Source organism: Patella vulgata, chromosome 3 (assembly GCF_932274485.2).
Source record: "Patella vulgata chromosome 3, xgPatVulg1.2, whole genome shotgun sequence".
NCBI lineage: Eukaryota > Metazoa > Mollusca > Gastropoda > Patellidae > Patella > Patella vulgata.
Window position 1 is genome coordinate 70,790,096 of NC_065881.2, and position 25,418 is coordinate 70,815,513.

At 34.7% G+C, this 25,418-nt stretch overlaps 1 protein-coding gene across 1 annotated transcript; it reads left to right on the plus strand.

The window, feature by feature from the left end:
* The first annotated feature begins 46 nt into the window (after positions 1-46).
* On the plus strand, positions 47-24,291 carry LOC126816811 (uncharacterized). Its single transcript, XM_050543550.1, has 11 exons — positions 47-138; positions 6,265-6,431; positions 7,654-7,727; positions 8,375-8,736; positions 9,050-10,305; positions 10,583-10,844; positions 11,727-11,881; positions 12,622-12,948; positions 13,733-14,127; positions 16,820-17,037; positions 18,244-24,291. Exons 2-11 carry the CDS (start codon positions 6,275-6,277, stop codon positions 18,314-18,316), a joined length of 3,279 nt encoding a protein of 1,092 aa, XP_050399507.1. The 5' UTR covers positions 47-138; positions 6,265-6,274; the 3' UTR covers positions 18,317-24,291.
* Positions 24,292-25,418: the final 1,127 nt, after the last annotated feature.

A 25,418-nucleotide genomic window follows, 5' to 3' on the forward strand; every position in this document is an offset into this window, starting at 1 on the left:
ATGTTAAAAGAAGGGAAATAACTCTCACCTTGACTCGTTGTTTTCTTCCGGCTCCGAAAATGGAACCAAGGAATTTGTAAACAAATTAACTTTCACTTTTGAACGAATTTGAGATGTGACAATTGCTTGCATTGTTTGGTATGGAATTTGCTTACTAACCCGTTATTTAACATCCAACAAAGTGAATTATTTTGGTGTGCTAATTGTATAAGCACGAGCGTCTAAAATTGGCTTCTTCAAGTTCTTGTACTTTGGTATGAGTGACTCATCTCGCATCTGAATGAATTCCTTTCACTTTCAAGAATTTTTTAAGCCTGATTTGGCAAATGCTGTAGATTTATGTGATATAAAAAATTTTGGCTCTTCAAAATGAGCGAAATTAATTACATTGAACTGACATAGAGATGAAAAAAAAATACCCTGTTGCACTTGCAGAAGACACCGAAGAATGTTTCTGAAGTGTTGTTATGGACAACAACAGCCCGAAACTAAAACGGCCAAAGGATTTGGTCATAACGCCAAACATTTTGGTCATATTGGCCAAAAAAGAAACAGGAGCTTTTACGCTTGGCGTATTTCCGGTGTCTATGTTTAGCTCTGGAAGACTGGCCTTATTCTTGACGTGTCTTATTTTATTAACATGGTAAATGCTAGGGAAACAATGTTTTTAGTCTTTAGAAAACATATTTGTGAATGCCACTGTTGTTATTAGTTGTATATAGCATTCATAACAAATTACTGATTTCAAATCATGTCTAAATTATTTTTTGTTGTTGTTTTAATGATGATATATACTACGTTGTAGCAGACGATATGTCAAATCTTGCACACGGTCCAGTCAACCACTGTATGTAAAAGCAGTAACCAACATGCATTGCTGTATGAAGTCGACAGGCTATGTTTTGTGTTAATTTTACTGCAAACAATTAATAGATAACATCTGTTTGGTTGTAAAATGCCGGGAAATACATGTAGAGCATTATAGTAAATGATAGAGTGGATTAGAGAGGTGACCTGTGGTTCCATGAAAGAGTTCAAGACAATATCAAAATTTAAGCATGGCCGTAGCACATCTTAAAAAAAGAGAACAAATATGACCATGTTGTAAATAAAAATAATTCTGTATAGAATGCATCAAGTTCAGTTATATATTTTAATTCAACAGTAGTTCTCTGAACCAAATACTGAATTTGAAATTTTGATAAAATGGGACACAAATGCGTCGTTCTTGGTTACGACGATGGAGTAAACTGATGACTGGATTAAAATTTCAATGAATGCCAAAAAATGAGCCAAAAGCAATTAACAGACCCCCCTCCCCCCCCCAAAAAAAAAGTTCTAAAATATTATTCACTTATGATTCAACATAATCATTGTTTTATTGTTTCTGTTATTCATATTCCAGCAAGATGAAATTTTACAAAAATCCGTGCGCCAAACAAAGTCTATTTTATCATTAGTAAGGGTCTTCTAAAACCATTATGACCAAACTGTTTGGCCATTATGATCAAAGTTGGGCCGTTTTGACAAAATTTGATTTTGACCATTATGACTCAAGACCGTTATGACCACATCCCGTGGATAATAGACATCACGGCAGACCAATATGGAATATATTTAATCCACCAAAATCATCTCACCGCTAATGACTTCTTTCAGTTTATGCTATATATTTGATAAATAAGACAGGATTTGAGCAGTTTTTATGTTATATTCGTCCATAATTTCTTGTAAACGCTCTAACAAAAAAAGTTATCATCCGATCTGTATGAAATTCATATGCATCATTTAGATTAGTGAAATGAAGAAGGCAATTGAATTTGAGGAATTTCCGTTTATTACATCTAGAGTTCTGGTCCTTGTTTCACTTTGTTGAACCTTGTGATTGGTCTAACCACAAAGTTATCATCTGATCTGTATGAAATTTATATGCATCATTTAGATTAGTGAAACAAAGAAATCTATTGAATTTCAGTAAATAGCACTATTAGTTCTAGCCCTTGTTTTTTATTTGTTGAACCATGTGAACGGTTGAATGACAAAAGTTATCCGATCAGTATGAAATTTATATGCATCATTTTTTTTTTTTTTTTTGTAAAATGATATGCATCATTTAGATTAGTGGTTCGAAGAAGACTATGGAATTTCAGCAATTTCTGTTAATGTCTTCTGAAGTTATGGACCTTGTTCCACCTTGTCAACGCTTTAACGACAAAAGTTATTATCCAATCTGTATGAAATTTATATGCATCATTTAAATTAGTAAAACAAAGAAGCCCATTGAATTTCAGCAATTTCTGTCAATTACTGCTAGAGTTATGGCCCTTGTTTTACTTTGTTGAACCATGAGAACGTTCGAACAACAAAAGTTATCAACTGATGTGTATGAAATTTGTAGGCATGATTTAAATAAGTAAAACAAAAAAGCCTGTAGAATTTCAACAAATTCTGTAAATTACTTACAGGCCCATGTTTCAGTTTGTAGACCTTGTGAGCCCTCAAACACCCAAAAATTATAATCTGATCTGTATAAAATTGTTTTCCAAATGGCCCCAATTACCTACAAAAGAATAAATACGCGACAATATTTAAGATATTAAGGACCATTGTGAATATTTGCAAATTGTAATAAAATTTGTTTGTGTGATGCAGGACCAATTCTGGAAATAAAGCACCCATCGCAGACATTGTCAGGCACAAATTCAGGGTTTGTCTGATATTTTGTCAAGCACAGATTTGTCTTCTTTCAGTTTTTCAGTGATATTTTTAATACATTTCCATCACAATGTTCAAATTATCAGGTATTGGTTCATTACAAACTGCCAGACATTTAGTTATAAGTCATAAGACGAATTATTGTTAAATTTTGGAGAATAAAATTATTGCCTTATATAAGTATGGTCATTATATTACATTTGTTGATCGTGCATGGAATTAAACTGCAACCGTTTGTGGATCAGATGAGATTGTTTTGATATTTGCATGCATTTTAGCCATTTGTAATACATATTTGCAATATATACAAATATATTCCCGTCTTCATTTAGCCAAGACATAGCAGAAGAGTAGGATGTCAAACCCCATTTCATTTCATTTCATATGAATATACATTTTGAATGTCATCAAATATTTCAGATACCACTGAACTACATACCATGTGCATACGTAAATGTACTTTAGAATATTTCGTAGAAAATATTGATTTAATGTGTTCGTTCTTTATTCTATTGAATTTGTGCTGCTTTGTTTATGTGTTATTTTGGGGTGGGGTGCGAGTCGTCTAATGCATATGCTTTAGATCCTCAGGTCTGTCATTGAGTTATGGAGTAGTGTCGCCTGTCACTGCTATGCCTACATGCAAACCTATTATTGAAAGAAAGATATACTGATGTCACTCCTGAAATGGCCTTGTGTCTATTATTTTTGCTCACATGAAATGAAATGGGATTTAACGTTCTACTCTTCTGCTCCGACTGGACTATTGAAGACGGTCAAATTTTTTAAGAAAATCCAAATAATTTTTAAATCATCATATGTAGGAACTGGAAATTAGTCATTCATAGATTTGTACAACAAAATTGTTAGGGAAATGTACAGACATAATGGGCCATACTATATACCAGAAAACAACCGGAAAACAACCGGAAAACACCATTTTATACTGAATACCGGAAAACACCGGAAAAACACTAAATACCGGAAAACATCCTAAATACCGGAAAACACCCTAAATAGGTAACCCGGTGCCTGGTCCTCTGTGTGCGGTTTTGGACCAAGTGAGCGCCGATGAAGGAAGGTCAAGGTCTTTACGCTGTTCGTTTTACAAATAGCCCCCCCCCCCCCAAAAAAAAATTCCGATTTTTTTTTCTCCAAAATTTTGTTGATGCCTTTTATGTTTTGAATGTTTTAATTGACGCAATCAGTCTACCTCCATCATTGACCATATTTTAATTTGGATTTTAATTTTAGTTTTCAGTAAATTTTAGTAGATTTCAGTGTTTCAGTATTTCAGTAGATTAAACACAGCCCTCTGAGGGCCCCGTTATATGCCGGTTGCGCCGGTCTCCTGATTCTTACCAGTAACGCTGGCATCAGGGTGGTACGAATTAGTGGAAGGCACGATTAGGCCAACTCCTTCCTAGGTAACAAAAAATCGCATCATAAAACAGCAAGTATCATCAAAAGCGAGCTAATAAATCTCTGAATAGTTCGAGTTGAAGTTCCAGGTTTAACCGCTATGTGTCCTAATCACCAAACAAAATTGATGCCACGCAATTCTCGGACAGGCTGTAATCTGAAAAGTGTCTATCCTTTCCAAGAGCTATCCATCTCGTTGGAAGGGCTAAAAATCTACTTGTTTCTGAGCTTACTTTCATTCCAGGGTCAAATATAATCACTTGAACCATAATAATATTCAACATATTCCATCATAATCCGAGGGCTGCACACAGGATTTTTTTTCTGGATTACTTTTCGAGCTTTATTCCCCAACTCGTTGACCAGTTTTCCTTGAGAAAACCCCAACTTTCGCCCAATTGTCCATGAGGAAACTACATATTCTATCTTACTGCATTGACGGGAAGTGGTAAGCTGGACGTCTGTGAAAAGGGTTGATCCATAAATTTTCAAGGAAGCAATTGTTGTTTTTGTTTGTGAAATAGAGGACTCTAGCCGATGAGGCTACTTTCCCCCAGAGAACCTCAGGCAACCAATTTGTTTTATGTACTACTATCGTAATAAAACATTACTATATTAACCACTTCCTGGTGGCTGAAGACTTACACCGAATGCGTAATCGGAAAAAAATGTCCCCGAGAAAATGTTTTTTCCGACAATCGATATTCGAGATGTCTTCTGTTGCACAAATTATGCTACACTGTGTAAGAACTTTCATCCTTTGATCTGAAGATTGTAGATGGAAAAGTATCATTTGCACTATTTCAAAGTAAACCTGCATTTTCGTATATCATCCCGTAATTTGTGATTAATGACAATGACTGTGGAAATAATATGGGTTGAGGAATGGAAGATCCATGTTCGTCACGTGACTTGACAATTCCACCCCCCGTCCCACCCTGACGATGATCCCTCCCGGAGCGGCGCGGCGCGCTCTCTAAAAAAATCTCGGGCACAGTTTACTCTTCTAAGTTTTCCGGTAGGTATTTAGTAATGCTGAGTTTGGTCCTCGTGTGTGGTTTTGGACCAGGTGAGCGCTGATGAAATAAGTTCATTAACATACAAGCGAGCGATCGCCTACGGTCAAAGAAAAATTTCTTTTCAGATTTTTTTTAAAAATTTCTTCTCCCAAATTTCTCTCTCAAAAAATTCAAATTTTGTTTCCAGTATTTTTCTCTGTAAAATTATTTCCTACGGAATGTTTTTTTTGTAAAACCAATTTTTCGGAAAAATTCTATTTTTGGGGGGGGACAGAAAAATTTTTTCGTAAAAAAAATTTGGGAGAAAAAAAAATCGGATTTTTTTTTTTTGGGGGGGGGGGGGGCTATTTGTAAAACGAACATGACCTTGACCTTCCTTCATCGGCGCTCACTTGGTCCAAAACCGCACACAGAGGACCAGGCTCTGGGTTACCTATTTAGGGTGTTTTCCGGTATTTAGGATGTTTTCCGGTATTTAGTGTTTTTCCGGTGTTTTCCGGTATTCAGTATAAAATGGTTTTTTCCGGTTGTTTTCCGTTGTTTTCCGGGTGTTTTCCGGTATATAGTATTGCCGGACATAATAGTTTTGTCAATATATGTTGTGTGTTTTTTGTGGAATGATTTTTTTATTTTATTTCAAAATGATTTTGTATACAGGACAGTATAGGGCTGCCATTTTTTGGTGCATTTTGTAAATTTTGGATAAATTTTTCATCGTTGTTTGCCAATTTTTATGTGTTTTTGCACTGAAATTCTCCAAATTTAATTGTATTTATGGTGCATTAAAGTTAAATTGGGATTCTCCAATACAGGAAATGTATTGTTCTTGGTCATGGAAATCCATGGCATGTTCATTCCACTGTAGTGTCTTGGTAATGATTGTAAATGATCTGGTTATTGTCCCCGCCTTTCAGCATTGAGAATTTTCTGCTTAGGTTATGCAGATTGATAAACAATTTAATTCCTAAATGCTTTATAAAGGAATAAATGTGCAAATAATTAATGAACTTCAACTATTTATTTTCGGATTGAGGTGGGGGACATCTGCCTCCCCATTCAATTGTTTTTAAAGCTTTGTTTTGAGCATATGGTATTGATTTTTTTGTAGATGTGATACAATGAATGGTGTAAGGGTATCTAATATACCTATACAGCTTAGTGAGAAATTATTAAGAACATATTTTTCTGATCCCTCACATGGCGGTGGTGAAATTAAAAGGATTTATTATCCTTTAATAAATAACGATGCTGTTATTATATTTAACCGAGAAATAAGTAAGTTTATTTAGCTGTGTATTTTTTTTTTTTTTTTTTAGTTTTAGATGTTTTTCAGCCTGGAATCAATTTTGAACTTTAAATTTAGTTCCGTCAATTGATTATATTGTATTTTTGTTTTTTTGTTTAATTTTTCTATATGTTAAGCAATCCTGGAAATGATCCACCTGTCTAGCTCACAGTGTAAATGGCAGATTCCTGTCTTATTCCTATCATTCTTGGGGGGTAGGGGGGATGGCCGAATGGTTTACATGTGTGCGCTGTATCATAAGGTCTGTCATTAAGTCAACTGGCATGGTTTCAAATCCCCGGTTGTAGGTGACAAGGAGTAGGGCTGCCTGTCCAACCTCATGGGTTTTGTCCGGGTCCTCTGGTTTTCTTTAACTGATAAAGACCCCTACGCTCAAGCGATTTATTGAAATAAAAAAAATTGAACCATGTGTTAGTCCCGAAATGACCTAGTTTGTGTCGAGTGGACGTTAAACCCCATTTCTCCCTCTCTTTATTCCTATCATTCTGTCTTTCCTGTGTTTTTATATGTTCCCGCAAGAATAATTAGGTCATTTTTTTCAACACACATAACATATTCTTATGTCTGCATTTGATGTTGTCATCCATTGCCTAGCGATTGAGATCTTGCTGGAATGACTTGTCATTTTACAGTTTCATTCAGAATGGAGCTCGCTTAAAATATATCACAAGATATGTTTTAGGAACAGGTACATTTTCCCCCATATTAGTCAAGTTCATGTGAATGTATCTTTAATACAGGTCTAGACAGATAATGGCAGTAGCAAATTCAACAATGCCAGACAATTTGTCTGGAACACCCAAACTTGTTGGGACTGAGGTAGTTGAGAGAAATGGCACTCAGACGTCTCAACTAGAGTGTCCTGTGTTCAATTTCCAATATGGGCTAAGTTGAACCTTTGGTATTTTTCAATCTTGGTTTTTACCTGTCAGTTGTTGACTGGTTGTGGCTGCAAGGCCTGCGACATCGAATGTGTACCTAGTCATTTGGGTAGCACGATAAGCAGAGGTTCACACATGTGCACATTAGTGTGACCGTAAAAGAATGTTTGGCAGACATTGGCAGTTGCAGTTTGAAGAAGAGGAGGTGGTATGGCTGTTGTCGGTCAATAAACTCCATTCCATTCCCAAAGTTATGATATCCTGACCTGAATGTTAACAATATTATTTGAGTATATTTTTATTATTTAAGCTGCTGTAACTGCTGTTACAAAGAAACATGAAGATAGATCACACACTTTCTGTCTGACACCACTTCCTCATGAGGTTTGTAAGCAAAGTTTATCCATCTATTTAAGATAATTGTAAATGTTTCTGGCTAAAACAGATGCATCAGTCAAGCAAACAAACCACACCTTTTTGATTCTATATGGTTCACATGTTAGTGTTGACATTCCTACAGACAGGATGGCAACATTATACCTCCTATATTAATGTGGGTATATAAAAATCTTAAGGATATTTATATTTTTTAAATTTGCAAAACCGAAACAGCAAATTTCGTACATCTTTGTGACAAGGTTGGTATGTGAACTGCCTAACCTGTGTGCAACCAAATTATTGGTTATTCTGATCAGATAAAAAAAAAACAAGGTCCCTGTAGGCTGTTTACTGTCAGTTGGTTGGTATATTGTTTAATTAAGTTTTGGTTCAATGAGGAAGGTGCTGGCTCACTATCCAGTCCGGAGGGCCTGGCAAAGACAGTGTTTAATTGTTCTGATCAGATGAAAAACCCAGGTCCCTAATAACCGTTGCCGTAAAAAAAACTTAGACAATTGATATAAGAGTAATTTCTCTCCTTGCACACTTCCTTATCCCAGTCTGTGCAGTAATATATAATTATATTTGATTTCTTAACATTAGATTTTGTGCAAAAATATTTATTTAAATTTTGTATTTTGCAATGCCTTTAGGTTTTTTCAAGCGTTGATGTTCATCTTGAACCTGGATTATCCACATTTGTTTTGACTACAGATGATTACATTAAGACACTCCAAGACTGGGGATTGCGTGTAGGTACGGGGGTGAAAGGGCATGAAATCGTTACACTGTCTGGTAGTTGGTATAAAATAGAATGGGCATGGAATTATTTAAGCCAAATAATGGAGAAACAACATGCCATTCATCATCGCCTACAGGAACAGATTAGTCAGGATGATTCAGACATCTCAGAACTGTCTGATAGAGATGGTTCCCCACAAGAAGGAAATCTTACTAATGGTGCTGCTAGAGCCTCTGAACTCCGCGCCAGTGTCTCCACCTCTCAAACTAAAAGGTAATTACTTTTGTTTTTAATCTGAAACATCTTTCTGCACATCCCAATATTGGCTCAATATAATATTAAAGCCTCTGTGTGTATTTTGCATTTTGCAGAAAATATCAGATTTTCCATGATAAAAGTATTGATTAGATTAATTTGATTATTTAACATTTAATTAAGAAAACAAAATCAAACTATCAACTGTAGATGATCTCCCAATTTGGATTCAGATGGATTAAGAAGAGGCCCATCCAAAGAAAAGGTTGCATTCTTTATACCAGGATATATAAATATTTTATGAAAATTTATTATTTATTTCTTTATTCAGAAAAGAGGCACAGCAAAATGAAAGATTAAACCGAGGTGACAGAAGAGACCGGGATGAGAGACAGCATAGAGATGAGGGAGAAGTCAGCAGTCAAAGACGAGAACGAACTGTTAGAGGGGCTCCCCATGGGCGGGGTTATGAAACTGATCCAGGAAGATATAGACAATCTGATGATGAAAGTGATTTAGATATGAGGTCTGATCATAGAAGATCATCAAGAAATTCTGATCTTGCCCAACTTCATGGTACCGCTCTGATTAAGGAAATAGATGAACGGAAAAATGCTGGATTTTCCATGACTTCTTCAGTTGATGAGGAGATGCTACAGAGAAGCTTGTCCAGGAACTCCCGTGCCAGAGATGCCGATACAACTTTTAATCATTTCACCAGTCTCCAGTCCACAGCAGGTGGTCTTCGTGAACCAACCAGGGAATCTGACCACCAGCGAGAGAATAGTCTTGAGCAAGGTCATGGTGATAGTTTATTGGCCAGAGCTGAAAGTGGCCGATCGTCAATTCACGATAGTCAAGAAACTTACAGAGTTTCACCAGAATCAGATGAGAATTTGCACAGAAGTCATCAAAGAACTGCTTCTGTCCATAGATCTCATGATGAAGGTGAAGATGCAGATATCAGCGATGCAGAGACTCTTCAAGATCGTCATTCTGTTGCATCAGGTCACTCTGAAACACCTAGAAACAGTATGAGAGATAGTAGATTGGCACAACCTAGTACCAGCACTGCGGCAGTTGATCAACGGTACACTTATTCATCTAATACGCGCAGAGCTGGATCTCGTTACGGCGCTTCAGCACCTTATGCTGAAGAGGATGAAGTTCCTGATGGGTACAGATCTCAGTCTTATAAAATTGGAGATCTCAACATCAAGGTATATCTAGCAGATATCACTAAGGCTACAGCTGAAGCAATAGTTAATGCTGCCAATCCAGAACTAAAGAACTGGTCAGGTGTTGCTAGATCTATCTCTAAAGCAGCAGGTGAAATGATGGAAAGAGAGTGTATTGAATATATTACTAATCATGGCCGTCTAGAAACTTGTAGTGTTATGCACACCTCATCTGGTGGACAATTAAAACAGTTTAACTATATTCTTCATACAGTTGGACCAATCTACATTGGAGATAATTATAAGGCTGATTGTTTCTTTCAACTGACGAAGACATTCTTAAACTGTCTGATTTATGCAGACAAAAAACTTTTCTTGAAATCTTTGGCTCTTCCATTTATTAGCACAGGTATGTATTTTTTTTGATGAATTTTGTAAATAAGTACAGTTTTCATTAGATTTAGATTTTGAGGAGGGGGTGGGGGAGCAGATTGATCAATCTATAGAAATGTGGTTTAGATATTTGGTGGGAGGTATAAGTTCTATAGAGCTTGTTTTCTCTCAGTCAGCTTATCTCAATAACTTTCATTAATTTCCAGTGTTTCAATATATCCAGGTGAAATGGTGGAATACTTCAACAAAATGGATAACTGGGCTACATTTTGTTTGATGTTTTTCTGTTTTAGGATTGTTCTCTATACCATTAGAAGATTGTGTTGGCGCATTTATTGATGCTGTGTTAATCTTCCTCACTAAGACGAAACCAAATTCATTAAAAGAGGTTCATTTGGTAAATAATGATATTAATATTGTCAGTATGGCCAGTACTCTACTACAGTCTATCCTCGACTCAAGTGAAATAGATAAGATGACAGCAGAAGCTGTGAGTAAATTTGAACTGAAAGATAGTAAAGGTGATATTTTCAATCGAGGTTTAACAGCTACAGGGTAAGAGTTTATTATTTTTGATTGATTGTTTAAAACACAGTGTGTTTAGTGAAACTTGAAATAATCTTTATTGCATTATTTACATGATTTTGAACATCAATGCCATCCCACATATGTACTTAGCTACTGCAATATGAATGGTCCATTCTTTCCAATGCAATCGAGGTTTAAAAGTGTTTAAAACACAGTGTGTTTAAGTGAAACTTGAAATAATCTTTACATACTGCACGCAGCGATCGATCTACGTCATACTTTGAGAATTTGATCACTCCCCTTAATACCTGCCATTTAAAACGCTCACGTGATCTTTCATGGCCGCCGCCATATTGAATAATTAGAGGGCTATTTTGTAATTCAGCTGATTAGTTTGACATCTTTCATACACACAACGGCTAAGTAAACATATTTAATTTCATTCAATATGACAATAGAAGAGAAATAAATACTTCTAAAAATTTCTAAAGCATACTCAGTGTTTTTGACTAAAATCGTCGATGTAGGAATTAAAATGTCGTTTAATTAGCTTAGGGCCTGTTCTCAGGCGGAGCTAGCTGTAGACAGGCAGCCTAAGTTTGGGATGTAATCTTTATTGCAATCACTTACAAGATCTTGAGCATCAATGCCATCCCCACATATACATGTATACTTAGCTACTGCAATATGAATGAATTCTTTCCAATGCAATAAGTATACTTCTTTTGAACATTTTATTAGCTTCCTTCCTTCAATTTGATAGTTGAATAATTTGAAACACAATAACTGTTCTAATTGATCCTGTGAAACACCACAATTGCACTTCTTGTGAACAGATATCAACTAAGCTACGACTGTTTCAAAGTTGATAATTCTTCTGATCTATATCAAATAAATGTTATCTTTTAGAGCTGCTGGAGCACGACCTAAAGATGGTAGTAGTTTGCGAAGATGTAATTCTATGGATATGTTACACAATCAACCATCTGATACTTACTCTGGAACATCTATGACTAAAAGTTATGATACATCGTCAGATAGAAAAAATGTTATAGGAGCTGCAGGTATAAAGTTTTATTTGACTTTCAAATTTTCTAATCTTAGAAATATCTTAATATTTCAATACAGTATCTTGAAAGTTTGGGGACTATGCCGTAGTGCTTTTTCTTTGTTCAAATTTTACTCAGAATTCAATTTGTGTGCTGCTGATTTTCAAGATAAGGTCAAAGTATACTATCAAAATTTTCCCTGGCTGTAAACTTGTATCAGAAGAAGATCTATTGCAACCAATTAATAACAGTATGTGATTAGATATGAAGATATTTTTTCTTAAGATATATTTCCTCCTCAACTATCACAATCTTAAAATATATTTCCATCTCAACAATCACAATCTTAAGATATATTTTCATCTCAACGATCACAAACTTAAGATATATTTTGTGATCTTAAGATATATTTCCATCTCAACAATCACAATCTTAAGATATATTTCCATCTCAACAATCACAATCTTAAGATATATTTCATCCTCAACAATCACAATCTTAAGATATATTTCCATCTCAACAATCACAATCTTAAGATATATTTCCTCCTCAACTATCACAATCTTAAAGCTATATTTCCTCCTCAACAGTCACTATTCTACAGATATATTTCCTCAATTATAACAATCCTACAGATATCACAATCTTAATACATCAGCACTGATTAGAAAACATATCCACAAATATCTACTTCAAAGGAAATCCTTGGGGGACAATCTACACAGATTATAATTCTGGTTATTTTTCTGCTACAGGTATTTCAGCATCAACATCAAGTAGACAACGTTCAAGTTCTCTTAGTCGACGAAGTCCAGATAAAACATTTACTCGGCCAGATTCCCCTAAAATGACAAGCTCTTTGGAACTGGCCAAATCATCACGAACCAGTGATCCAAAAACAGCTCAACGAAGCAGCACAACACGTACATACCCTGTTAATGATTCCACAGGGGCCACAGCGAGCAATATCTCCCAGTCGCTAAGGAAGACTATCTCAAGTGCAAGTAAGAGTTCTAGAAGTTCGATTTCACCACTGAAAGCTATGCCATTGTCTACTAGTACAGATAGTAGAAAGTCGAAAGGTGAGTGTTTGTTTATATTAGATAAGATTAGTAAAATGAAGGATACAGATGTAGATAAAAGGCTATAGAAAACAGCTGTAATTCGTAACCTTTTTACTATTACTAATTGTGGATAAAAGGCTATGGAAAACAGCTGTAATTCATAACCTTTTTACTATTACTAATTGTGGATATTATTTATGTCCATCTTGTTCAAAGACAGACCTTCAGATACAACTAAAATCATTGTCCCTTGTACAGTTTACACAATGGCGTACACTTAAAGGAACCATTGACAGTTTGAATTCTAAATAAGAGGTGGTCATACCACCATTGTCAGGGCAAAGTTTCTCTCTTGGTACACTTCATGTCATAAACCCGTCTATTTTATTTCATTTCATTTGTTGTTTCTACATATAATACAAACTCTTGCCATGGACTCGGTCCTTAAAAGTGTTGCAAAATGAGTCGTAATCCTGTCATTTATGCAAGGAATAAGTTTAACCTGATATTTCAAATTTTCTGTATTGCTGCTCCGATATTTATTAATCTGTAAAAAACTCAGTTGTGTTGAACAGATATTCAACCCAATTTTTTGTGGCCTGGTTCGGGATACAGGTATTTTTCTTTGAAAATCGGAAGGTTAAATTTTAAATTCTAAAACAATATTTAGTTTGACACTTTAACATATAAATGGTATTTATAATTAACTGATGTGAGATACCGAATGTTTAAGGGATATAAAATTGATTTTGAAAAGTGGATAGTGCAGTTTATATCAGACTAAATTGAATTCTATTTACAGTTAGTGCAGCCTCAAGTACCATGAATGATCGCCACCTTCGTTCTTTCGATCATTCATCCCACTCTCGATTCTCAAATGAGTACCAAAGTCTTCCAGCTAACATCAACAGACGAACCGGTTCCAGTAATACATGTGGAATATGTTTAGACGAGATGACTAATCCTAAAACATTGCCAAAATGTGGCCATAAATATTGTAATGATTGCATCCGCCATGCTTTTGTAAATAAACCTGTCTGCCCAGAATGTGGAATGATTTATGGAGTTATCATGGGAAATCAACCAAAAGGAGGAAAGATGATTCATAAAATAATCGTCTCCCATAAACTGGAAGGATTCAAGGATGCTGATGGTGTTTTGGAAATTACCTACTCCTTTCATGATGGAATACAAGATGTAAGTATACTATTCAAAAAAAGTAGGGGATATTTGATTTTTAAGTGTTATTAAAGTCACCTAATGAAACTGACGAAGAAACAAATGACAAAATGAAATGAAGTTCACATTCATCGATTTATTCCAAATGATCGTTAGACTAAGTAAGGCACAGACTGACCATTATAAGGGTAAAATGATACCCGGGGTCAAACAGCAAAGTTACCACAGCATCACAACCAAGTCAGTAACGGGTAAATCCTCCTCTGTTTGCCAAACAAGCATTGATCCGACGTGGCATACTCCTAATGAGACGTCTAAGGTCATTTTGGTCCAGATTGTCCCATTCCTGTTGCAACGCAGCAGCAAGTTCTTGGACATTGGCAGGACATTGTTGACGTTGACGTAACCTCTGTCCAAGCATGTCCCAGACATGCTCGATGGGGGAGAGGTCGGGACTCAGTGCTGGCCAAGGTAATGTGGTGATGTTCTGTTGTTGGAGGTAACCTGTAACGATCCTGGCCCTGTGACATCTTGCGTTGTCATCCTGGAAGATGAAACGCCGGCCATGACATCGTGCGAACGGCACAACATGGACTGCCAAGATGTTGTCCCGGTAGTACTGGCCTGTAACACGCCCTGCAACAACATGTAAAGCCGTTCTTCCAGCAACAGTGATGCCTCCCCACACCATAACAGAACCACCCCCAAATCGATCATGTCTGATGACGTTAACGTCTTGGAAGCGCTCGTTTCGACGATGCCACACCCTCCTACGTCTGTCCAAAAAATCAACAGTGAACCTTGACTCATCTGAAAACATCACATTGCTCCAGCGTCGATTATCCCAGTGTTGACGATCCCTACACCAAGGACGTCTTGCCTGAATGTGATGATCTCTCAAACAAGGGATCACGCGAGGACGTCGGGCGCGAAGGTGACCCCTATGCAGTCGATTCCGAATCGTCTGGCCACTCACTCTCACACCAGTGTCTGTTTGAAGACGAGCGCTGATCTGATTTGCTGTGATGACACGATTTCTCAAGGCCAAGGTACGGATAAATCGATCCTAGGCTTGAGTTGTCGCCCTTGGTCGACCTGAGCGTGGTCTGTCCTGTACAGATTGTGTATCACGGTATCTGGACCATAGCCTGCTTATGACAGACTGAGAAACATTCATCGTCCGCGCCACAACCGCCTGTGTTGTGCCGATCTGTAGCATGCCAAGGGCACGTAACCTTTCATTTTGGGTAAGCCGACGCATATCAAAATTTGTTTTCTGGTCACTAAAACAATTAAACTGATGTTTCCACCCTGGAATTCAATGCCACAATGACTATAACATTCAAAGTCAGAGTCGTGCAAATCTTGGGTTGGACCCCCATGATGATCCCAAGCATCACCTGCATTCCATGCGGTAGCTATTGGTGCGTTTGGGCGTCACATGTAACTGGAAATGTTTCTTCTGTTAGGTTCTATAGTGACTTTTTTCGTAGTCATTTGCATATTTTAGTATTATGCCCCCAAAATCAAATATCCCCTACTTTTTTTGAATAGTATATGATGGAATAAAATCTCCTGGTTCAAAGTATTATCTATCATTATTCCCAAGATAGGAATATCATTCCAGAGTGAGAGAGAGAGAGAGAAATGGGGTTTAACGTCCACTCGACACAAACTAGGTCATTTCGGGACTAACATATGGTTTAATTTTATTTCAATAATTCGCTTGCGCGTAGGGGTCTTTAGCAGTGGGAGGTTTTTGATGAATCTTGATGGTATTTAATACTTTCTGCATGGCAATCTATTAACTGAATATGTGTATTAGATTATAGATGGTAAGCTCAATTTCTTTCCTTTTTTCATCAAATCTGAATGATACCCGGTCCCTAGTTTTAGTACATGCATGCTGTATCATAAGCCTGTCATTGAGTCAACTGGCGTGGTTTCGAATCCCCGGTTGTACGTGACAAGGAGTAGGGGTCGCCTGTCCATCCTCGTGGGTTTTCTCCGGGTCCTCTGGTTTCCTCCCACTGCTAAAGACCCCTATGCGCAAGTGAATTATTGAAATAAAATTAAACCATATGTTAGTCCCGAAATGACCTAGTTTGTGTCGAGTGGACGTTAAACCCCATTTCTCTCTCTCTCAATTAACCTGTATATTTTTACAACTTCAATGCATATTTTCATTTTCTGATGAACACATGGTTCAACTAGCAATATATTTTTTCAAATTTGACTTAGAAAGGACTGACTGGTTTGATCTAACAACATCGATAGGAACCATTTGTGATAAATAGGCTGTTATTGGTCGATAAATAAAGAATCAACCAATCAGGCATACCCTTAATTTGACAGTAGTATATTGGCAAAATGGTTTTATTAGTGTAGAAAATATTAGTATAGCCTATCACAATTGATGTTGGCATTAGTGATTATAAATGTCAACACATTCTTCCATCCGTATTTGTTTTAGTATATATATACAGTATACATTTACTGTAGGAAAATGCAGCCTAAAATTAAAGCCATCTGAATGATGTCAATGTAACTAAATAATGCACCCCCTCCCCCATACCCTACTCATTTCTAGAATAAGTAAGTGACTTCTTGTTAGCTGATTTGGTTTTGAATTGACAAATTTTTTATTTTAAAATTTTTGAAAAGCATATTTTTTAGCAAATGGCTAATAGCAAAATTTCTTTTTTCACAGGAGAGTCACCCAAATCCTGGCCGTCCCTATGAGGGTATCCGACGTAGAGCCTATTTACCCAATAATAAAGATGGACAAGATGTTCTGCAGTTGTTATACAAGGCTTTTGATGCACGTCTTATATTTACGATTGGTGATTCATGTACTACGGGTAAAAGTGGGGTGATAACCTGGAACGACATACATCATAAAACTAGTATGACTGGTGGATCTACCAAGTAAGATCTCATTAGGCCAAACAAAAATATACCTGTGTTTACGGTTACTTGGCCACAAAAAACCTTTTTATTGCTTTTTATTGTTCTGAGGATTTTTTTTGTGGGTTTTTTTATTATCTATTTCCTAGCATTTCTAGCTTATTACCAAGCAAGATTCTTGAAGATAATACCAAAATTTCAGTGTTGGCATTTGACTAGAGAAAATCACACCAAGACCGAGTTACAGGGCTTGAGAAGGGTTGGCCATCTTTGCTAAAACATAAAGGGTCGGTCTGGTGACCGTAAACACAGGTGTTTATTTTTTTGGCCTTATATATTATGCTTTTCATTATGATTATATTTACTAGTACTACTGCCTGTGCCAAAAAGCTTAGAAATTTCTTTTTAAGAGGAGAGTATTAGCAGGAAATAGTTATAGTTATATTCTAGACATCTTACTAAAGAAATATCATCAAAGGCACGTTTTCCATGTAAGCGTCTCCACTGGCTGAAAACATGGTCTTAGTGCATGCTCCTATTTGTTCTTTAGACATGTGACTTTAAAAGCTGTTTCGTTAAATCTGAACTAATATTCATCTTCATACATGTATTTACATTCAATTTATTTTGCATTAGTATTTTTTTATTTTGTCATCTGGGAGTCAGACATCATACAAAATGGTCATATAGTGCAGATTTGACTAGAAAAACAAGAAATGGCGGATTCCAATTTGTATCTATCGAACACAGACTAACATATGATTGTTGCATCTTTTGCACATGTAAAATCCACCGATTAGTGATCCCCATTGATTAATGGGGGGGTTGGATGGCCGAATGGTTAGCATGTGCACGCTGTATCATAAGATCTGTCATTGAGTCAACTTGTGTGGTTTCGATTCCCTGGTTGTATGTGACAAGTAGTAGGGTCGCCTGTCTTAACCTCGTGGGTTTTCTCTGGGTCTTCCGGTTCCCACTGCTAAAGACCCCTACAAGCATGCAAATTATTGAAATAAAATTGAGCCATATGTTAGTCCCAAAATGACCTAGTTTGTGCCCAGTGAATGTTAAACCCTCTCTCTCTCTCTCTCCCTCTCCCCCCCCCCCTCCATTGTTTAATTAGTTTGTGAATGAAATTAAACTTGTTTGTTCATTAGAGAACAGTTTGTATCAGTTGAACCTCAGAGAAACAAAACAGAATGATTGTCATTGCATTTAAATTTTCAGCCATGGATATCCAGACCCAACCTATTTACATAGGGTTAAAGAAGAGTTGGCTAGTAAAGGAATCACTAAATAGATTGGATTGATTATAACTAATAATTAATAATATTATAATTGTCTGGATTGATTATAACTATTTATTTATATATATTATAATTGACTGGATTATAATTATTTATTGATATATATACTCTTCAAAAAAAGTAGGGGATATTCAGAAACAATACAAAACTGCGGAAATGCACTGCTGTTTTTATTGGAGGTAACCAGTATATGTTAATAACAGGTCAATTGCCTACACATGAACATAAAAAGTTCATATGGGCGGCTTATCTGACGGCACCATTTCACTGGCAAAGAGATACACCATCAATGGTGAAAATGGATGTGTTTGATTTTTGTCTTAATAATGACTAATTGCTCGACCAATCCTCAGACATTCAGCAATTCGTCGTGGAATGCTCTTAATCAACCGTCTAATCACAATTTGGTGCAATCTGATACACTCCACTTGCAGTGCCACGGAAAATTCTTGCAGTGTTGTCGGTTGAGTTGACATCGAAGAACACGTCTCCCGATCAAATTAAACTTAACACACTAAAGCAAAGATACGCTAAATGGTAAATCTTATGCAAGAACTGATAGAAAAGCAAACATGGGTAGATAAACCAGCACACGGCAGTTTTCATCAACCCTTCCTTGAAGTGTCAAATTTGACAATGAACCCCTTCCATATGTATGGTGTTATTGCATGTCGCACATGCAGCTCAATGGTTCTGTTGGGGCGATAATTTCATCTGTGAACATAAACTCGAAGCATGTCAAATGTCCATGATTATTTATCATATAACAACCTGCATAGTAATTTGCATTTCAATATCCCCTACTTTTTTTGAAGAGTATATATTGTGCCATAAACAGTATTTAGTAATAAAATATATACTAGCATTATTGTGTGTAATATATCCTGTATGTAATATAAGTTAGTTTATGAATCAACCTGTAGGTGTATTGGTTGAAACTATTATAAGTTAACATAATAAAGAGTTCAGTTATTTTTTACAGTTTGATAACAAGACCATAAAGATGTCTGGGACTACGGAACTAGTACCTAACATTTAATGGTAGATAAAGATCTGTTTTCCAAAATAACATAAACAGCATATTTATTCATTTATACAATTTATTACGGGAAAAAAGAGTAGGCTGTAGTGCTGCTGTCCGCGCCAAATTTCCCCATAGCACTCTGTATGGTGTATGCCCGTCTTCATTTACCCAGTTGGGAGTAGAACAGTCGTACTTTAAACCTCATTTCATTTCTGTTGTTTTGGCTGATCAGATGCGTTATTTCAATCAATGGTGAACATATTAGATTTTCGCTTCAAAAGATTAATCGATTGACGTTTTGTTTAGTAATTTTAGTTTTGTTTTTAGCTTCAAATACAGAACACAAAATCAGTTATTGGCTTTATCCGTGGACTGAACATTTTAACTGTAGATAGAATGCCCTCTTTTCAAAACTATTCAAATTAATTAAACTGACAATTCTATTTTTATAACTCAAATCAGACTGCACGTTTCATTTTATTACAATAATACATTTGTACTTTTACGAAAAGAATATTATTGAAGGTATGTGAGGTAGGTATAAGAGATAGAATAATGGTTGTAAAAAAGAAGGTTTGGATGTTGTTTATTGTGTTTTTGGAAAACAGATGTTTATATGTAATTGCTGTGTAGTATAATGTACATTTATATAAAGAATCCGTCCATTTATACACTTTATATTATATTATTGGAAATTGGCAGCAAATTTCTTCATAATAATGATGCTCAGTTTATCAGTTTAAGAAATGTTAGACTTTGTTCACAATTCACATACTTTTCGTGAACCTTTTTTATCTACACTATTTAGTTCAGTGATTGATGAATTCCTCAGCCGCTAAAATTTCTTGAAGATTTTAACAGTTAATTAATTAATAGCACCACTGATACAACACTGTTTGTATTCATATTGTATGGTTTTCTGAATATTGAAATATTTTAATCCCTGTTGCTATGGATTAAATTTATTATTTGCCGCTTGGTTTCCAGGGGCTGTAGTCACTAACTATGTAGCCTTTTCATTAACTAAGAGGATTTTAAGTTTTAATGAATAAAGCCACACCTCCACACTCTGAGTGTGAACAAAGTCCAAGATCTTAAAGTAAGGAATGGTATGATAAATTGCAGTATATATTTATACTTATAAATATACAAAATATATGATAATAATCATAAATTCTTTTAATTTTATCACTATGAGTGTATATAATTTAAGCTTAACTGTAAAAAATTTGAGTGGAATTTTTAAAGGTGTACATACAATATGACAAATGAATATTTTTTGTAACTTTTTCAAATCAGTGCCTCGAAAAAATCTTAAAGTAAGTGAACCTCTTTGGTTTAGATAATAAGAAAGTGTTGAATTGGATTGAATTGATGGGTTATTTCGATTAGTGATTTGATACATTCTAGAGGTTTGATACATTGTAAAGGTTTGTTTTTACTAATTTTAGTTTTAATTTTAACACATGAAGACTCGACTTTAGTTTTATCTGAATACTAAAACATATTATCTCACAAAACAAATTAACAATAAATTCATTAAAGATACATTATGGGAGATAAGATAAAGAGCTGGTAGTTCTCACTATAATAGTTAAAAATAGATAATGTAAAGGGAATTTGCTGAAAAAATCAGTCAAATTGATCCACTATGAACCGAGAATTAAGCGATTGAAATTTCGGCCTAGCCTCGATCATCATTACTAAAGTCTATACGATAAAAAAAACATAGTCTCGATCATCCATTTCATGATTAAATTATGAATGGAAGTCTACTGTACATTTATATAGTTTTCATTAGTGAGATGAGGAACCCTATTCAGTTCAACGATTTCTGATAATGACTTTGATATTGCATTTGATCATTTTGTAGAATTTTGTGAATACTGTATCAACAAAAGCTACCATCACATCTGATTTGCTTAAGAATTATATATGCATTGTTCAGATTAGTGAACTTAAAGAGTCTTAATGCAACAACCTGTGAGTAAATCTTGGAAGAATTAGCTGCTGTGGGTGTTTGTTAGCAACCTATCTTTGTCTAAACTGTCAACTGTTAATTATAAACACAAAGTCAGTTCATCTATCTAAACATTGGCACAGGGTAAATCGTAGACAGATACCCATTTTATAAATGAAATCAATACATCAAATTTAATTAAATCAAAATCATGAAGGGTCTAGTTATTTTTAGATCAGTATTCATAAAGTTGTAGAATTAACACAAGTGTAAGACTATTTCTCAGTATGATAAAGTGTATATTCTTTGAATGGCATTTAGTAATTGGGACATAATCGAATAACACACTATTTATGGATAACAATTACTATGGTTTATTTCACTGCGACGTTTCAACAAGATTTCACAAGACGTTTTCAAGCATCCATTAATAGTGTGTTATTCGATGATAAAGTGTACATTAGATTTATACTAGCTCTAGTACAGCTTTATATAGTTTGCACATATAAAAAATAAACAAACCATCATTTACTGATTTTGTTATGCTGTTTGAATCTATATACCTAGTGATTTGTAACTCTGCATTTTGTTTTATTGTATATTGGAAAATGTTTCTTATTGATTGCGCTGATTGAATGGCGAATAGCAAAATACAAAAGTTTCTTTTCTGTAGTTTGATCAACAAAGCATTGTGCTGGAAAATTAAACAAACAACAACTGATACGTACATCCAGGCCAGAAAGTAGCACCATACCATGCATACAGAGCTCAATCAGTTAAAACAAAACAGCTATTTACTCAACTTTCAGTCACTGTTTATGAGAAATATCTTTGATCTAGAAACACAAAAGTTTGCACATAGTTTCTTATTGATGTATTTGATACATTTTAGTTAAAATAAGGCAAACAAATTTGAGTAAATTCTTAAACTTAAGTCTGAGAATGCTTTGTGAACTTGGGGCCAGGGTCAGTTAAACATATTGGAGGCATTCAGTTATGGTAAGTTAGGTTATTTAGTAAGGAGAAATAACTTTTGTATTGCTGTATGTCAACATTATAAAGTTGGGATGTTTATTTATATATTTGGATTTATTTATTTAGTGTTTATATTTATTAGTTTATATACTCTAGGATTGTTAGATATTATTATTAATTAGTTTGTTATATATTTTTATTTTAAGCAAAACTTGTGAATTAATTAAATAAACTCAAATCTCTGTTATCCCAACCATATTTTAGTCCCAAAATGATGTAATTTATGTTGAGTGGGCTGAGTCCCCTGGGCTGACTAATAACAAAATATTTTAAAAGAAGGAAAAGTCACTGAGCTACGCATTACTCCTAATCAGCATTTGAAGAATGAAGAACACCAAATTTGAAGACTACAAAACTTCTGCAAGAAATTAATTATTTTTACCATTTTGGATTCAACATCATGTATTCAAAAACATGATAAACAACTAAAGTTGTTTTTATTGTTGTATAATATTCCTGAATTCCTTTAAAGATTTATTTAAAGATGTATTTTTCTATGTAAACCATGTGTCTATATTACTTAACAGCATCAAATAATTTTTATGGGATGCTTTTACTTTGCTCACATGAATGTTATTTATAAATAAATGCTAATTATATTGTTAATTTACAAGGAGAGTAAGTTCAACTCATATGAATATTAATTATAAATAAATGATAATTATATTGTTAATTTACAGGGAAGTAAGTTCAACTCATGTGATTATGAATTATAATATCTTGTTAATGTATAAAATAAGGAAATTCAACTGCAGGTATCTTTCTCCAGCAAATCTTGCATTACAAAATGTAGAAAAGTATTTTTTTGTAAGCCTCTCTCTCTCCCTCTCTCTCTACACAGAACAACCATCTACACTACCCTTGTCTAAAATACTTGACCTGATTAACCTTTGTGATGTCACTTAGTTCTCAGATTAATCAGTCTGCTGATGCAGTCTAGTCACAATTATCTTAATTTCATTTAGGCATAAATTCTATTTTGCAAACTTATCTTTTTAAAGTTTTGTTGTGTTTCCAATTTTGCAAATAGACAGGGTAATGTATGATATTTTGTTTTATAAAAAAAAGAATAATATGCAAATAAAATAAATGTAAAAATCAAGCCACATGTACATGAAATTACAGAAGTTTTATGATTTGGATAACCTTAGAAAGAACTTAGGAACTATATTTTGATCATAGGTTAGATGAGGCTTTGCAGAGATTAAGCTGTGATCTTTTGTGACAATCTTTCCCTGGTCAAGTCACATTTACATGAAATTACAAAAGTTTTGTAATTTGGATAACCTTAGAAAGAACTATTTGGATCATAGTTTAGATGGAGTTTTGTAGAGACTGAGCTCTGATCTTTTGAAGGCTCACTATAATTCACAGTTTTCCTGTTGTACTGTCTCAGTTACTCAGTTGAATTTATTTGTCAAGTTTGTAATGTGTATTTTAGTTGTTTATAATGTGTCTCAGCTATTACCAAAACTTATCATACTTTGGGTTTATTTCATTCTTAAACTCTTGTGTACCAGTATGTATATCCATTTAGTATTTTGTTGATTATTGAGAGTGAGAATATTTTTTTTTATGTGGCCTTAAGTTTGGCTTTTTATCTTTACAATATGCTGATCTAACCTATTCCTTTTACTGAAATTTTAATTGACTTCCTTTAACATTAAAGTACAATAAAAAAAATATTGATGTTGAATACAGGATATGTTGTATGATCAGGGGTTGTAAAAAGAATGAACATAACATGCCTGGTCACTATCTTAATTCAGCAACTCATGTAACAATGATTCTAGTTGAACTATAAACAGAAAGATGTGGGAAGTTAAACAGTACTAATTAACAGTGAATCAGTGTTCACACCTTCACAAACTTTAATTCTAGAACATATTTATTTTATTGCTTATTTTTGTAAGAACAAAATATAATAAATAAATTAGCATTAAAAGTCAGTTTTTCTTTTTTTCCATATAAGGACAATGCTGGGTGAACATCAAATCAATTGAAGGGAATTCAGAAGTTGAGGATCTTTTCAAAGCTCATATTTACAGATTTATGTGAGCTGAATGCCTGTTATAAATATTTTCAGTAGGATGGATACACATGACGGTAGCCTAATGGTAGAAAAATTGGTTCATCTGAGGTTTAGAGTCTAGTTCTTCTTACTTTTCATACTTTTCTTAAACTAATTTTCTTTTGCTTTGTAACACGGACCAGGAATCTACTTTTTTTTCATTGAAAAAGCAGATTGTTTTTGCTCTAATAGATCCTGTGGAGCTTAACCATGCCATAACTAGACATTTGCTATGTCACTGCACACTTTTGCCAGTTTACATCAGTTTTAGTAGAAATCATATGGAGAAGTGGTGTGGGTTTTCTGTGCAGTATTAGTTCACTACACAACCTTGAAGACACGACTACTATGCATGTGCATTGATCAAATTGGTTGGCAAGACACATGTGTTACATTATTGACAGGTGTCAATGTTACAAGATATTTAAAGCCCATGAGTCTTGGAGGTTAAACCTGTAAACCCATAAAAGCCGTGCTATAAATATAATTTAAAAGTTATTGATATTACACATTAAATGTGGTATAATGGTCCAGAGTAAGACATTAAGTAGTATATTGATACTGCACTAGGACAGTAGCCATAGTGTTGTTTCAATATATTACATAATGTCTTGCTCGAGACCATTAAAAAAACTTAAATTATAAACACTGTCATGCATGTGCATTTCAATGAAATCATTGCAGGAGTCAAATATTTTATCTAGTACAATAGTCACATTTTTCATACTTTATCTGAAATAATGGTACACCATCATCAATGAGTGATGCCACATCTGTATTTTAAATTATAAATATCCTTAATTTCAATAAAGTACATTTAAATCTATACCAAGATCACGGTTTTAGGAAAGAGTTGTTCCCCTTTAGTCTTCAAGCATACCTATTTGGTACGAACTTATTACCTAGTAAATCATACTTTTGATGACAGATCTACCTTGTCACCTGCTACTGACTTGTAATCTCAGATAAAACATCAACTCAACACTAACACTGCACCTTGAGCAG

Excerpts from the sequence above, each read along its gene's own strand:
- LOC126816811 (XM_050543550.1), top strand. The coding sequence starts at position 6,275 with ATGAATGGTGTAAGGGTATCTAATATACCTATACAGCTTAGTGAGAAA. Across the intron at positions 7,728-8,374 it reads TGACACCACTTCCTCATGAG|GTTTTTTCAAGCGTTGATGT; the intron begins GTTTGTAAGCAA and ends CAATGCCTTTAG. Across the intron at positions 10,306-10,582 it reads TCTTCCATTTATTAGCACAG|GATTGTTCTCTATACCATTA; the intron begins GTATGTATTTTT and ends TTTCTGTTTTAG.